The sequence below is a fragment of the Propithecus coquereli genome, unplaced genomic scaffold, assembly GCF_000956105.1.
Source record: "Propithecus coquereli isolate 6110/MARCELLA unplaced genomic scaffold, Pcoq_1.0 Scaffold120, whole genome shotgun sequence".
Classification (NCBI taxonomy): domain Eukaryota; kingdom Metazoa; phylum Chordata; class Mammalia; order Primates; family Indriidae; genus Propithecus; species Propithecus coquereli.
Window position 1 is genome coordinate 2,863,410 of NW_012136081.1, and position 14,254 is coordinate 2,877,663.

General features: G+C 38.7%; 1 protein-coding gene across 1 annotated transcript in view; it reads left to right on the plus strand.

Moving 5' to 3' along the window:
• Nucleotides 1-6,262, plus strand: part of ATL3 (atlastin GTPase 3) — a 64,304-nt gene extending 58,042 nt beyond the window's left edge. Inside the window, exons 8-12 of the mRNA XM_012664765.1 lie at nucleotides 2,261-2,388; nucleotides 3,088-3,144; nucleotides 3,988-4,059; nucleotides 4,758-5,189; nucleotides 5,989-6,262. Coding sequence (XP_012520219.1) covers nucleotides 2,261-2,388; nucleotides 3,088-3,144; nucleotides 3,988-4,059; nucleotides 4,758-5,189; nucleotides 5,989-6,075 — 776 coding nt within the window. The 3' untranslated portion in view covers nucleotides 6,076-6,262. The remainder of the gene's footprint in view (nucleotides 1-2,260; nucleotides 2,389-3,087; nucleotides 3,145-3,987; nucleotides 4,060-4,757; nucleotides 5,190-5,988) is intronic.
• Nucleotides 6,263-14,254: the final 7,992 nt, after the last annotated feature.

The window sequence follows — 14,254 nt, forward strand, 5'->3', positions numbered from 1 at the left end:
AATAGTCTGCCTGGTGTTTATTTAAGGAATTGCAGTTATTAATATTATGAGGATTATTCATGAAGAATTCTTAACCAGCTCTGTAAAAGTTTATGTACTTTTTAGATTTGGAGATGGATATTTTGTAATTTTAGGGATAACCAAGATATTGAAAGGTTTTGAGTGAAGATTAAATTGGCTGCTAAATTGCAAATAGCAGGTGACATGTGAGTATTTGGCAAGTGCTAGCTTGAGAACCACACAAAATTTATTGCAGCAGACTTGCCAGTAGAGCGGATGTGTTTCTCGGAGTTTAAGCAAACAAACAAAAACACGTATTTTCTAAAGTGTATTTGTACAGTTACTTGGCTGAGATTCTGCAGTCCTGCTCCATGTAACTTGGAAAAGACAACGTTAGAATGTTCAGGGCCTGAGAATGTTTATGGCTAACTCATAAAAGGAACTTAATGTCGTTCTGTGTTACATTTAAACTTAATAAGAACATTTGAAGCTATTTCTGCAGATGTTCCCCCAAATACTTTAGGAATTGTTTTAGTGGTCTTATTTTATTTTCAAAGATTGACCACATATTGAGAGGTAAATACCTGCTGAACACGATCTTAGTTTTGGCATAATTGATGCGAAGCTACTGCTTCTTGCAGTAATTAGCTAGATTAGCTGCTTTTTTTTTTCTTTTTATTATTATTTTTTCTTTTTATTATTATTTTTTTCTCTTCTTTCTTTTTCCTTTTTACTCTTTTTGTGTGAGTGTGAGTGTGTGTTTGTGTGTGTGTGTGTATCTGAAACACATGACCGCAGCAGCCCATAGATTAGCTGCTTTTTGAGAGTCTTTTCATCAGACACAGGATGACTATGCCAGCAGTGTAAAGAAAACTCTTCCTCCTGTTTACTATATGTATCAGGGATACCTAATACAGTAACTACTGCATTGTCTAGTTAGAAAATAACAGAAGATTTTGTAGGGAACAGTCTTCTTTGACACCATGAGAGATTGAGATTGTCTCTGTTATGAGATGGTTGTGTATTCTGATTTAAAAACTATTATTTTGGTATAACTTTCCTATAGAAACATGAATAGCCTAGGATCGGTAAAACTCAGTGAAATAGCATTCTGTAGTATCTGGATTGATCCCTTCTGTATCCTAGTGTGAATTTGAAATACTCAGTCTTTCAGTGGAATGAAAGTTGAACTCATAAAAAAAGGTTTTTTTAAAATAGAAAATACATTGACATTTTAAAATCCCAAAAAGGATTAAAGGTATTCAGTGAAAAGTCTTTCTTCCATTTCTGTAGGCTTCCCGAGTTTCTTTAGTATATGCAAGCAAATATGAATTTATACAGAACAGCATATTATATACACTATTTTATACTTTTTCACTATAAGTTTATAAAGAATTTGTTCCGCTTTTTTCCTTGGAATTTTACAGTTCCATTTTTCATATTATAATTAGTTTTATGGAGTGTTAAAGAGTTCTTTCCTTGATATGGGCTTCTAGCCACTTTCTTTTCAGTTGATACTTGGGAACCCAGGAAGATGTTAAATTAAAATCAAATTCTTTGTATTTTAATTCTCCTTTGTCTTCATAGTTGGACCAGCTAATTCTTACTTTGAGGAAAGAGCTCTATTTAATGGTTCTCCAGAACCCTCGGTGGGAGCCTTGTAGAAGCTGCAGAGAAACTCACTTTTCCTGAGTTAGTGGCCTTTTTGTCTTAAAGTGGCCCAGAGGGCCTCTGAGGAGATAATACAAAATATCACAGGGTACAGGTGCTTCTGCTTCTTTTAACATTAAAAAATTAACAAAAATCAAATAGTGATTTCCAATTGATTTTAATGGGTAGCATGAGCGCATGACAAAGGCCTGAGACAACTTGAGGGGTTGATAATTGATTTGTTGAAGACCTTGTTAATGAGATTCTTTAAAAAGTTAAATTTCTTGAAAGGCTAGGGAGTAGACTGAATATTCCAGAATGAAAACCAGGGTAGAATATTGTGCGCACAGCATTCCATTCTGAACTAGAGAGGACTTTATATACTGCAGAGGGGAAGGACACAGATGAAGGTAAGTTAGGGCAGAGATGTGTCAGCAACCTGGTCATAGCCAGAAAGTGTCAAAACACATGGTCTGGAGCCTCCACCCTCCACGTCCAACTAGCAAATGTTAAAATAGTGAGATAGACTGTGGTGATTGTGTTTTATGCTCACTTTAGTTGAATAAGGCTGTGTGGCTTATTGTTTCCTTTTTCATGGTCCCGTGAACAGATATTGCTGGTGAATTCAAAGAGCAGTTACAGGATTTGATACCATACGTATTAAACCCCTCTAAGTTAATGGAAAAGGAGATCAATGGCTCAAAAGTCACCTGTCGGGGACTATTGGAGTATTTTAAGGTAAATATGGGTTTTAATTATTAAAATATTTGATTTTTGATAAAACTGATCTACGTTGTAACCAACTTAAATGTCAATATTTTGAAACTCGGGAAAGTTTCCTGGGAGAGATGGCAGAGGCATTTTCAGAGACCTCAGTGTCCTTCCAGGAGTGGGCCACTGGGTGGCAGTAGCAGTCTAAGAACCAAATGGATGTTCTTTGCACTCTCTTAGAGGAGTAATTACTGTGGCTAAAGGAAGATCGTTCCTCAAGGAAGATGGTGTGGACAGGAGGTGGTTAGGAAGTTGCTGTGTGTAGGAGACCGCACCTAGATGTGACACGACTACCTCAAGGCGGATGATCACTCTGCCCAGGTAGTGGTGAGGCCAGTGTGCATGGGGTGTCAGATGGTATCCTAGCCTTCCTAGGCTTGTGCTGCTTGAGAAGATTTTTAGTTAACTAAGAATGCTAACATGCACTCACAGGTGTGTTGTGTTTTTGCTAATTCCTGGTTGTTGATCTAGGTCTTTAGGAAAATGCAGTTGTATGGTCATTGTTTCTAAAAATTAAAGTGTGAATAATATGAGGGCTATCCGGAAAGTATCCAGCTGTGTAACCATTCTTGTTATATTAACAGTGGCTGGATACTTTCCGGACAGCCCTTGTATATATGACAGAATGACATTTTTCATAATCAGTTTTTATGTTTATATTTTAAGGCATATATTAAAATTTACCAAGGAGAAGATCTGCCTCACCCCAAGTCCATGCTTCAGGTAAGCAATTCTTTGACATCCTGAATGCAAGTACTTCAGCCACTTGAGTTGACCCCTATACGGTAGGGAGAGAGAGTCCTTTAAGAAGAAAACGCGATTGCTTTCCTTTTTCATTTTGGAGGTCTGGTCATTTTTGGCATGTTTTGCAGCAGTGTGGCTGCCTTCTGGTTTTCTTGTTTGTATTCGTGGTGGTACAGTTAAAACAGAACGGTCTCTCCTTACTGGGCCTGATCGTCCCACCAAACACACTTTGAAAAACACTGTTTTGTTATACCCACGTAAAACATACCCACTATATGTTAGATAAGTAATTTCCTGTCACCTGTCGTTTACTTTAGTATCCTGAACTGTCTATTTACTGTTGAACAATTGGGTTTTTTATTTTCAACTAGAAATTGTGATTTGGTTAAAACTATCATTTCTGACTTTTCATATGCTGAACAAGGACATTTGTTGCCAAATGTTGATTTCTTTAGCAGCAAAACATTTTCACAAAGGGAGCTAGAACCTGTAATTGACATTGTAAAGATTTGTTTCCTTTTTTGACTCATCTATTTATTACATTTAAAATTGAAGCAAAGGAAATGAAATTTTCCTTGATTTTTTGAGGTTTAATTTATGTAAAAATTCTTAAGTATAAAACAGATTTTTTGGTAGAAAATTTGGCAGAAAAGGTGTATTTTATTTCATCAGTTGAACTGTTTGAAAACCTAAAAAATAGCAGAAGGTTAATAAAAAAGGAAGAATGGGGAATAGGGTGAGAGAAGATTTTTATTTGGTTATTCGTGGAAAGAATGTTAAAAAGAGGAAGGATTTATAGCTCACACTTTCCTTTCTTAAAAGGCCACTGCTGAAGCCAACAATTTAGCAGCTGCAGCTTCTGCCAAGGACATTTATTATAACAACATGGAGGAGGTATGTGGGGCATACGCTTTATTCTGAAATACCTATAACCTGGGCATTGTTGCTGTTTTCAAAAGCCCAAACTTGATCTTACTTAATGTATCTTAAGATGATGAGGCAACAAAGCTGTATTCAGGTTGTCCTGATAATTGGGGCCTTCTAATTATTACCATTTCTTTCTTTCTTTCTTTTTTAAAAGACAGAGTCTCACTCTGTTGCCCAGGCTGGTCTCAAACTCCCGGCCTCAAGCGATCCTCCTGCCTTGTCCTCTCAAAGTGCTGGGAGTACAGGTGTGAGCCAGCACGCCTGACTAGGGCCTTCTAATTACTACCATTTCTAACAAAAGCTTTCTTGTTTCTTTTCTTTTCTTTTTTTTTTTCAAGAGGGCCTCGCTCTCTTGCCCAGGCTGGAGTGCAGTGGAGCAGTCATAGCTCACTGTAACCGCAAACTGCTGAATTCAAGTGATCCTCCCGTCTCAGGCTCCTGAGTAGGCAGGACCACAGGCACACACCACCACGCCTGGCTAAGTTTTTTATTTTTTGTAGAGATAGGGTCTCACTGTTACTGTAGAGCAAGACTCTGTCTCAAAAAAAAAAAAGTTCTAATATCTTAAAACATTCTAACCTTTTTGTTGTCTTTGCATTTGTTTTATTTATTTGGCACTTGCTTTTGAAGGGATCTTCAACATACTGTGTCTTTGTTCTTTTTAGGTTTGTGGGGGAGAGAAACCTTATTTGTCTCCAGACATTCTAGAGGAGAAGCACTGTGAATTCAAACAACTTGCTCTGGACCATTTTAAGAAGACTAAGAAGATGGGTGGGAAAGATTTCAGTTTTCGTTACCAGCAGGAGCTGGAGGAGGAAATCAAGGAACTGTATGAGAACTTCTGCAAGCACAATGGTAGCAAGAACGTCTTCAGCACCTTCCGAACCCCTGCTGTGCTGTTCACGGGCATTGTGGCTTTGTATATAGCCTCAGGCCTCACTGGCTTTGTTGGTCTGGAGGTTGTGGCTCAGCTGTTCAACTGTATGGTTGGACTGCTGTTAATAGCGCTCCTCACCTGGGGATACATCAGATATTCTGGTCAGTATCGTGAGCTGGGTGGTGCTATTGATTCTGGTGCAGCATATGTACTGGAGCAGGTAAGTAGTGTCATTGAGGAGGCTGAGATTTGATAATGGGCAGATATTTGTGCTTCTGTTGGAAAATATCTCAGTTTAGAAGAATTTCATAGTGAAAGAACACATGAGAAACTTTCCTTGGCCATTTTTTATTGTGATAGGGTTTATGATTTACTATCCTCTTTTAGGGTATTAATATTTATTCTTAGTATTAATATTTTGTTTCTATGCCTAAAAACAGCCCTTTAATGCAAAAAAAGTTCCAATTTAGACACATTTTGTTTTTCATGGGCAACTTCTAGTTATATGCTTTTCAGATAGAATTTCTGTGTGATTCTTCCTCTCCCCAGCCCCTTGGATTAATTTGCTTCACTGAAAATTAAGAGCTTTGCAAAAAATATGAACTTAATACAATGTTCTGTTTTGAGTCCTATTGGGTTAGAAAATGGATGGCATCTCTTTCATTTAAAATCTTCCAATAAGCCAGTGGCTTTTTGGCATTGACATGATCTCCAGTTTTATAGATCTTAGAGATGACTTATTTCTTTTTCTGAGTAATACAAACAGATCGATTAGGTCAAGCAGCTTGTGAAGCCAGGGGAGATTCCCATCCACCCCAGCTACAGAGCAGATGCTCCCCTGGCTGTCTTGGGGCTTAGCTGCTGCCACAGCCTCCCCTCACCCTGGCATTTTATTCCCCTACTCTGTGACATACTGATAATGGAGACATTTCTTTGAAAGGTTATCTCCAAGGACTTACTCTCTTATTGTTGTGTTGTATTTTATTAACTTAACATGTTGAATAAATGGACTTTTGCAGGCTTCTTCTCATATTGGCAATTCCACTCAGGCTGCTGTGAGGGATTCAGTTGCTGAGAGACAACCTGTGGATAAAAAAGCTCAATAGATGTTAATATCAGGATCCGACAAGAACTCGACCAGCCCCTACCGATTTCTGGGTTTTCGCCACGGCCACAGGTCCATGTCCGGAGGAATGGCAGATTCCAGGAAGAGCCGAAACGTGGCACTGTAATAAACGAAGTGACCTCTCCTGTGGTTTCACATTCTTAAACACGCTTCCGTTTCTGTCGGAAGCACTTCTTTTCCTTGCTGTTATAAATCCAAGCCTCTGTTTATTTTCTTACTACTCTCTGCTTTGTGCACTTTATGGGGGAGAAAGCTAAAGGAAAAAAATGGAAATGTAGCTTTTAAGTTCTCTGTGCCACTTAGTGCCTTTTAAGATCGAATCCATGGTTTTGCAGACAGTGGGGAGGGGATGGAGGACAACTTGGTAAAAGATGCCATTTTGGGGTGAAACTTCTCAGTTCTTTACAGTTTTGAGAAGGATTCCTTCTTTTAAAAGTTTACAAAACTTAGAAAAACTTAAGAACTAAAGAGTAACTGAAAATGATGCCATCACACTTTATAAATCTTATTTATAATGTGATAGAATCCTGTTTGCCGCATAGTGTGGGAAAATCATATTGTATTTAAATATACCATATTCTGAAATGTAAGGTTTTTTACCCAACAGGCTGACAGTTTTGTTGTAACATGCTCTATTTTTTTCTCACAGCTTCTTTCTAGAAAAAGAGGCATGTATTCCTCGAATAATAAAAGGACTGAGCTAGATACTGCAAGAAAAAAAGCTGAGTTTAAATTAATCATGTGACCTCTAATAAGACTCTTGACCTTGTGCCTTGGTCAGGTTCACTATAGATTTATATGTGTATGTATGTTATACACAACTCCTACACACGGTTGTCATTTGAGAGGTTTTGTTTTTGAGAGTTCTACATAAGAACAGAACTTTATTAAGAATTAGAGGAAAGATATTACCAAATATTACTACCTTTAATTAATGTCTTATTTCATGTGGCTTAGCAATAATAATTAAATAGCCTGATTTAAGGTCTTTATCCAAAATGTTAATTTGCATACTCCTACGCACTGTCCAATGTTCTAATAATGAAACTAAAATTATCAGTTTTATTTAGTGAATCTTCTTTTGTTTAACTTTACTTTTGACTAGTCTGGTAGCTTTAAAATAGCTTTGGCATAGTAAGAACCAAAGTCCTATTCAAATACAAACAATATCTAGATGTATCTAAGAATTCTTTTTTTATTTACCTTGATTAGATGATAAAAAGTTTTATCTGTTAGTCGCTGTTTCCTTTGATTTATAATGGTGAATTGTTGTGGATTTTAAAACATCTTAAAACTTGCCTGCAAGTATTTATATAAACATTCAGGTGTGTGAGCCTTAATTTTTGAGATAATTTAATTTTTGTTGTGGGAGGGAGGTAGGAGGGCTTAGGCAAAATACAAATTTTATATACATGAAGTATGAATGGAAGGTAGAAAAAAGAAAGTCTCTTCTAGCATGTAATTTCTTTATCAAAGAATTTTTTTGACTAATGCTTTACCGCTCAAGTATTTTTATAAGTCCTAAATTAATTCCGAGCATTTTATATATTTTTCATATTTATATACCATCTTGCCTTGAAGTTCTTGCTATTCTACTCACTTGCTGTTACATTGTAGAAAAATTCCAGCTTGTTCTAAAAACTGTTTACTTGTACTTATCAGTGATGCCAAGCTTTGACTGTTAACTTGAAAGCTTCTGAAATTTTGGTGCGTTTTCAGGTAGTCTCTCATCTTTCTCTGAAGGTTCAAACTTTAAGTAGCAGGTCCTATAGATTTTGAGATACTTAGTTTTTAATATATTCTATAAGTAAATTTTCAGAGTAATTGTCAAAAGTGGTCCAACTTTTAATGGTAGAAGGGATAATGTGTTTAAAACTCATTCTAATACTAAAGTATTAGGTCTTTTTCTAAAAAAAGTGATAATGCATGATTTAATGAAATCTTAGGTTAGTTACTATTTAAATTCACCATTTCTGTTTTAGTCTTATAAGGGAATAACCTTGGTTTAATTACCCAGAGGAAGTCCCTGTTTTGGTCTTTATTAGTTAACTTGTTCTGCCTCCGGAAAATGTTTATAAAGTTTTCTCGGTGAGGGTTCTTGTGAGTTTTCTTTGATCTCTTTTTTAAACTGTAGGTTGATGATTTTATATCAGCTTTTTCAATAAAAGATGCATTCTCCTTGCTGGCTATAAATAGTCCTGGGGAGATTTATAACCAGGTTGAAAAGAATGACTTACCTGTTATCGTCTCTCAGCTTTTGATTTGTAGGTCAGGAGCTCGGGTTGTAGGTGTTGTACAGTGTCTATTACTCTGCTGCTCCTGGCATTTTTAATTTACACATTCCTAACAATATATGGAGCACATTTCCATTAATGTATAAAAAGAGGTTTTCGAAATAATTCATTTCAGAAGTCAGATGTTGCTATTAATACATTTAAATAACTTCCATTTAGCTTCTTTTAGTAAAAATAATAGAATCAAAGTTTTAATTCTTTCACTGAGAAATCTTTCTGTATGATTAGTTTGTAGATAAAATGAGGACAAACTGTCATGTATGGTGATAAAAACATCTTTAGAGTCATACCTTATTCTTTCAGTATATTAAGAAATCTGTTCCATGGAAGTTTATGTTTTAACACCTACTTTATACTTGGTAAAATTGCCTGTGAATATTATTTCTGCTTTATTTACTCTTTTCTCTAACATGAAGTAAAATGCTGTGGGCAAACCTACACAAATAGAAATACCACCTTGTTTCTTTAGATCATGTGTTCTACTTAGCTTATAAAAATGGTGCCTTGGATGGGGTGAGTTTGGATGAGTATGTATGTATGAGTTATAGCAAAATTAAGTAGGCAATAATAGTAAAACAAATAGTTTTATCTTTTCCTAGGTTTTTTGTTTTTTTTTAAACAATGTAACTTATGTGGAAGTCTTTATAGAGCTATGGCTAACGTTTGGATCTAACAAAGTTTTAGTCAAGGTATATGGACATCATGAAGACAAACTTCAGTTATGAAAGTACAAACTATGTGTGATTAATTTCTAAAATGACATTAAGAACCCTGATGAAAAGACCATTTGCAGTTGAAGAGTTTTCCTTTTTTTTATGATAAGTCATACTGTAGCTATGTTTTGAGTGGTGGCTCTCATCTACCTGGAGTGCATAAGACTGACCTAGGAGGCCTGTTTAAAAAAATTCAGATTCATTACCGAGGAGGCTTCTTTAAAGAAATTCAGATTCCCAGCTTTATACCCAGTGATTGCCTCAGTTGATCTGGGCTATGGCCCAGAAATCATCACTTCATAAACAGTATCTTAGGTGGTTAGACTGCTCCATGAGATGAGAAGTACCAACAAGAGAGTATAGTTTGCTATGGTCTAGAGGCAAGTGGATACCTTTTACCTGAGGTTCATCAGCAGAAGTTTACTGTGTTCAGAGCAGTAAGGATGCCTTTAATCCAGAGGATTATTTATTTAAACTCCTTAAAGCTATTTTATTTTCTAAATTGTTATAGTGCCTTCTTTGAAAAATGAATGTACAAACATCCTAACAGATGTAATTAGGATTTTTAAAAAGCAATTTGGATAGCTGTTTGTCTTTTTTTTTTTTTTTTTTTTTTAGAGAGACAAGAGTCTTTCTCTGTTACCCAGGCTGGAGTGAAGTGGCATAGCTCACTGTAACCTCAAACTCCTGGGCCCAACCCATCCTCCCACCTCAGCTTCCTGAGTAGCTGTGACTATAGGCATGCACCACCACACCCAGCTAATTAATTTTTTTTTTTTGTAGAGACAAATGTCTTGCTACATTGCTCAGGCTGGTCTTGAACTCCTGGCCTTAAGTGATTCTCCCACCTCAACCTTCCCTGGTCCTGGGATTACATGCATGAGCCACTGTGCCTGACTCTGTTTTTCTTTTAAAAGCCAAATTCAGCACTATGACTTGAACCCCTAAATCTTTAGCATACAGAAAACTTTAAACCACGAATAAAAATAATGAATAAAAAGGAAGAACAGGATTATAATTTTGATAGTGACCTGAGTATCCAATATCAGGAACTTTTCTAAACCTAGGAGCAGAAAGGTTTTGGAAGAAATTTTCTTTGGGAAGGAATTTTATGTGCCAGAACAAAACTTTAAATGTATTTTTGTGATCAAGGGAAGATTGCATTGATTCCCAAAGTTTGCTAATTTAGATGAATAAATGCTGTCATGGACGTAAGCCTTAAAAGGAGTTAATATTAATCTTGTACATATACAAATTTTCCTCAGATTTCTTTTGTTTTTCTTTTCTTAAAAAGATTTGTTAGAAGTACTTTCTGCTAGATCCTTGCCTTTGAATGGCTTTAAAATTTAATACGGTCTTTAAAAAGTGCAATGGGATGAGATTATGCTATTAGGATATTAAAAGCATGTTTCTGTTTCACTCCTAGTTGTAAGGTTCATTTAATGGAATAAAGATCACAACACCACGTTATCTGTGTTTTTCTTTCTCTATTCTTTTAATATAGGAGATCTGTGAAATAGATTTGGGCTTGGCAAAGTGAATAGGACCTCTAAGATAACCCGGGGTAAAATGTGGCAATGTGGTTCCAGTTAGTCAATTTTCTCTGTCCTACAAAGCAGTAGTGAACTGGTAACTTTCTATCATAGTACATCATAGTACCTGAGAAGGCTCTGCTGTTGGAGTTGCTTAAAAGTGAACCCAAATTTTAGTTATAGTAACATGGACTTGTGAAGACCTCTTTATTTGTGACACTTTCATTTGGTTGCCCCATCTGGAGCCAGCTGGTTAAATGGTTCCTCTTTGGGGGTGGGGGCAGGGAAGATAAACCTCTACTGAAAGCTTTCCCTTTCACTGGTGACCTTGGAGGCAGTGGGGAGGTTGCATTGTACTTCTCAAATATTGAGTAATAGCTAGACATAAACTTAGCCTTACAGTGAAACAATTTGTTCCATAATTGGGAACACACTGGTGGGATCAGCAGTCTTTATCCATCCATCCCTGGTCATGATCTTGTGTCAGGTGCTAGGCTAGGTGCTGCACTTAAGCTCATCCCAGTTTATCAGGGAAGGGGCTAACTCTGAGGTTGGTATGTGAAGAGTACGGTGAAAACAAAGATGCAGTACTTGGTGCTACCATCAGTGCTGACGCCCTCATCGGCATACTCTGGGGAGAAGGAGAGACCAGGGTGAGGACTGTGGTCTGGTTTGGACGAGACGTCAGGCAGACTGGCTTGCCTTTGGGCATTTGACATTCTTGTCTTTGATTATCATGTATATCAGTTTGCAAAAGATAAGTCCAACTCTAATTAGCTTAATCAAAAAAGAGGGAAGAAAAGGAATCATAACTGGGAAAAAGATGCTTATAACTGGACGTCTAGGGGCGAAACTGCCATCAGGCACTGTAGAAACTCAAATGTCAACAGAGCTTTCATTCCAATATGCAGTGACCTAATTATCTGCTGTTGTAGATGGGTTTCCTTCGTACCCCAGGAAGGATAGGCACAAAGAGTTCCAGGCTTATGTCATCCCACTTTAATGTCCTCAGAGGAAAGAGGCTTTGTTTTTGACCTGCCTATTAAAAATGTGTGCATATCTCTCTCCCAGAGAAACCTTCTGATTGGTTTGGCTTGCACCTCCCCGGGTCAACACTAACCTGGGGGGTGGGGCACCATAACCAGCCAGACTGAGGTCCCAGGTATCTAACCAGGGTGACGTACTGTGATTGGCAGCTCCACCAGAACCACAGAGTCACCAAATGAAAGACCGCTGGACAGATCAAGACAAATGCCCTCTGCAGTTACCAGTTTCCCAGAGTGGCCATTTAACAGGCATTGGATTGGAAGACCCTGGGACGGTTCCCAGGTTAAAGGTTCTGGAATGTCATTTTAAGGGCAGGAAGAGATGGTTTTGCTGCACATTTATGCAGAGGAAGCTCTTCAGGGCATTTCAGTGGGGATTTATTTGTCCTCTTTCCTCTTCCGTTGTACTTGAGGGGTTTCAGAGGTAGGGGATTCAGAAGGAAGTTATATTTCACCTTCCTTTTCTTTCATAAAAACCTGATTTTTCTCATCAGAGCAAACTAAAAATTGGCATGTTGACAAAGCCTTACCACAGTGGCCTGGACACGTGTGAAAACCCTGTATTCAGTTGGCTGATGGTAGTTTCCCCTGAGATGTGCTTATTTTGAGAGTTGCTGTTAAGCAACAGAAACCTCATGCTGTGAAATCTGTGCATTCTGTTTCTTGTGTCTAAAGAAGCATCACAAACAGCCTCCCCTTAGATGCAGTTTGCTGCCCGCTTCTCTCCTCGCCCCCTCCCCCTTTCCTTCTGCCCTGGTCTCCTTGTTCCCCACCCGACCTGCTCAGAATCCCCGCGGGGTCTTGCAGGCCCACACAGCAAATTAGCCTGGGCCTTTTCCTCCCACCTGCTTAGTTATTCTTCCTCGGAGAGTCTGCAAAGCAACAGATTGTCCTGGAGGACCCATCCTCAGAAGGCAGAGAATGGAGAGACTGCAAATAATAAAGTTAATGTTTTCCCCTATGTCACAAGAATGAGAATGGGGCCCACAGCTGTGCTATGCAGAAAAGCCTGGAAGCTGGAGTCACACACTAGTTGGATCCTGGCATCGCAGCCCACCTGTCCACCCCTTTGGTGTGAGGGTTAAGGACAGGCTTGCTAGTTAGGGGTGGCATCACGGAGCGGTTTCTCAGCAAGCCCCAGGGCCTGTCTTTTGAGAGCTGTGTGAAAAGTAAAAACAGAGAGGCCTTGGCACGGCTCTCCTCCACCTCCCAGTGTGTTTTTTGTTTTGTTTCGCTTTTTCCCGGCACAGCCACAGGAGAAAGAAAAGGCAAGAGAGGCGATATGTGGGCCCTTCTGGAAGCATAGGGTGAGGAGAGGCAGAAGTCAGTCTGGTTTCTTCAAAACCAAACCTCTCCCCGCTGGGTCTGGTCAATCTTACAGATAAGTCACTTGCTCAATATGCCCCATACTTGTTGGGTGAGGTATTGCACACATAAAGCTCTGGTATTTATTTATATTGCCTCTGACCCTCCTTGTTGGGAAACTGGTGAATATTGTGTGATGTTAATGAGCACATCTCTCTCGTGTTAATAACAGCCAACATGTCCTGATTGAGGATTTACCACGTGCCAGACATTGGGCTCAGCACTTAAGGGGCATCTTATCATTTGTTGCTCTCCCTTTGGGGAATGTATTCTTATACATTATACAGTAGTATCATCACCCCATTTTATAGGTGAACAAACTGAGGCTCAGAGAGGGAACCATGCCCTGGGCTCTACAACTAGCAAGTGTCAGTAATCCTCCCACCTCGGCCTCCTGACTAGCTGGGACTACAGGTGAGCACCACCACACCTGGCTAATTTTTCAACTTTTTGTAGAGATGGAGGTCTCGCGGTTACCCAGGCTGGTCTTGGACTCCTGGCCTCAAGTGATCCTCCCGCCTCGGCCTCCCAAAGTGCTGGGATTATAGGTGTGCAATATTTTTTTTTAGTTTTTAAAAATTTTAATGGTTGTGAAACCATACAGAGTTTTAAATGTCCCAATTTCCATGTAGTGCCTATCATTAAAATGGTATGAACTTCACTGTAAGTGATCTGCCTTCAGGCAGGAGGGAAGATGTGAGAGCAGACCAGCTCAGCCGCTGACTGTGCTCTTGCTTTATGGTTTTGGGATTCCCTAGCCATCGCCAGAAACATTTTACAAACAGATGGCTTTGGAGATTTGTCAATTTTGCTGTCCAGCATCTATTTTCCTTTCTCTTTGTATTAGTCTCCATTTCCCAGGTTTCTCTGTTCCTGGAGCGACTCAGGGATGAAGGACAGAGGAACTTCAGGCTGAATTCTGTCTCTCTGAAATGGGACACACACCGTTCTGGAGGCTGGAAGTCTGAGATCAAGGTGTTGGCAGGGTTGGTTTCTCCTAAGGCCTCTCTCCTGGCAGGTAGGTGGTGTCTCCTCCTGGTGTCCTCACATGGTCATCCGCCTGTGTGTGCAAACTCCTTTAATACAAGTTTTACCTGGCATGGAGCCGAGCCCTCGTAAAGAAATGAAGACCTAGAGAAGCAGTGGGTGTCAGTTACTTCTATACTGAACTGGATAAAGAATAGTAAGTTTTTTTTTTTTTTTTTTTTT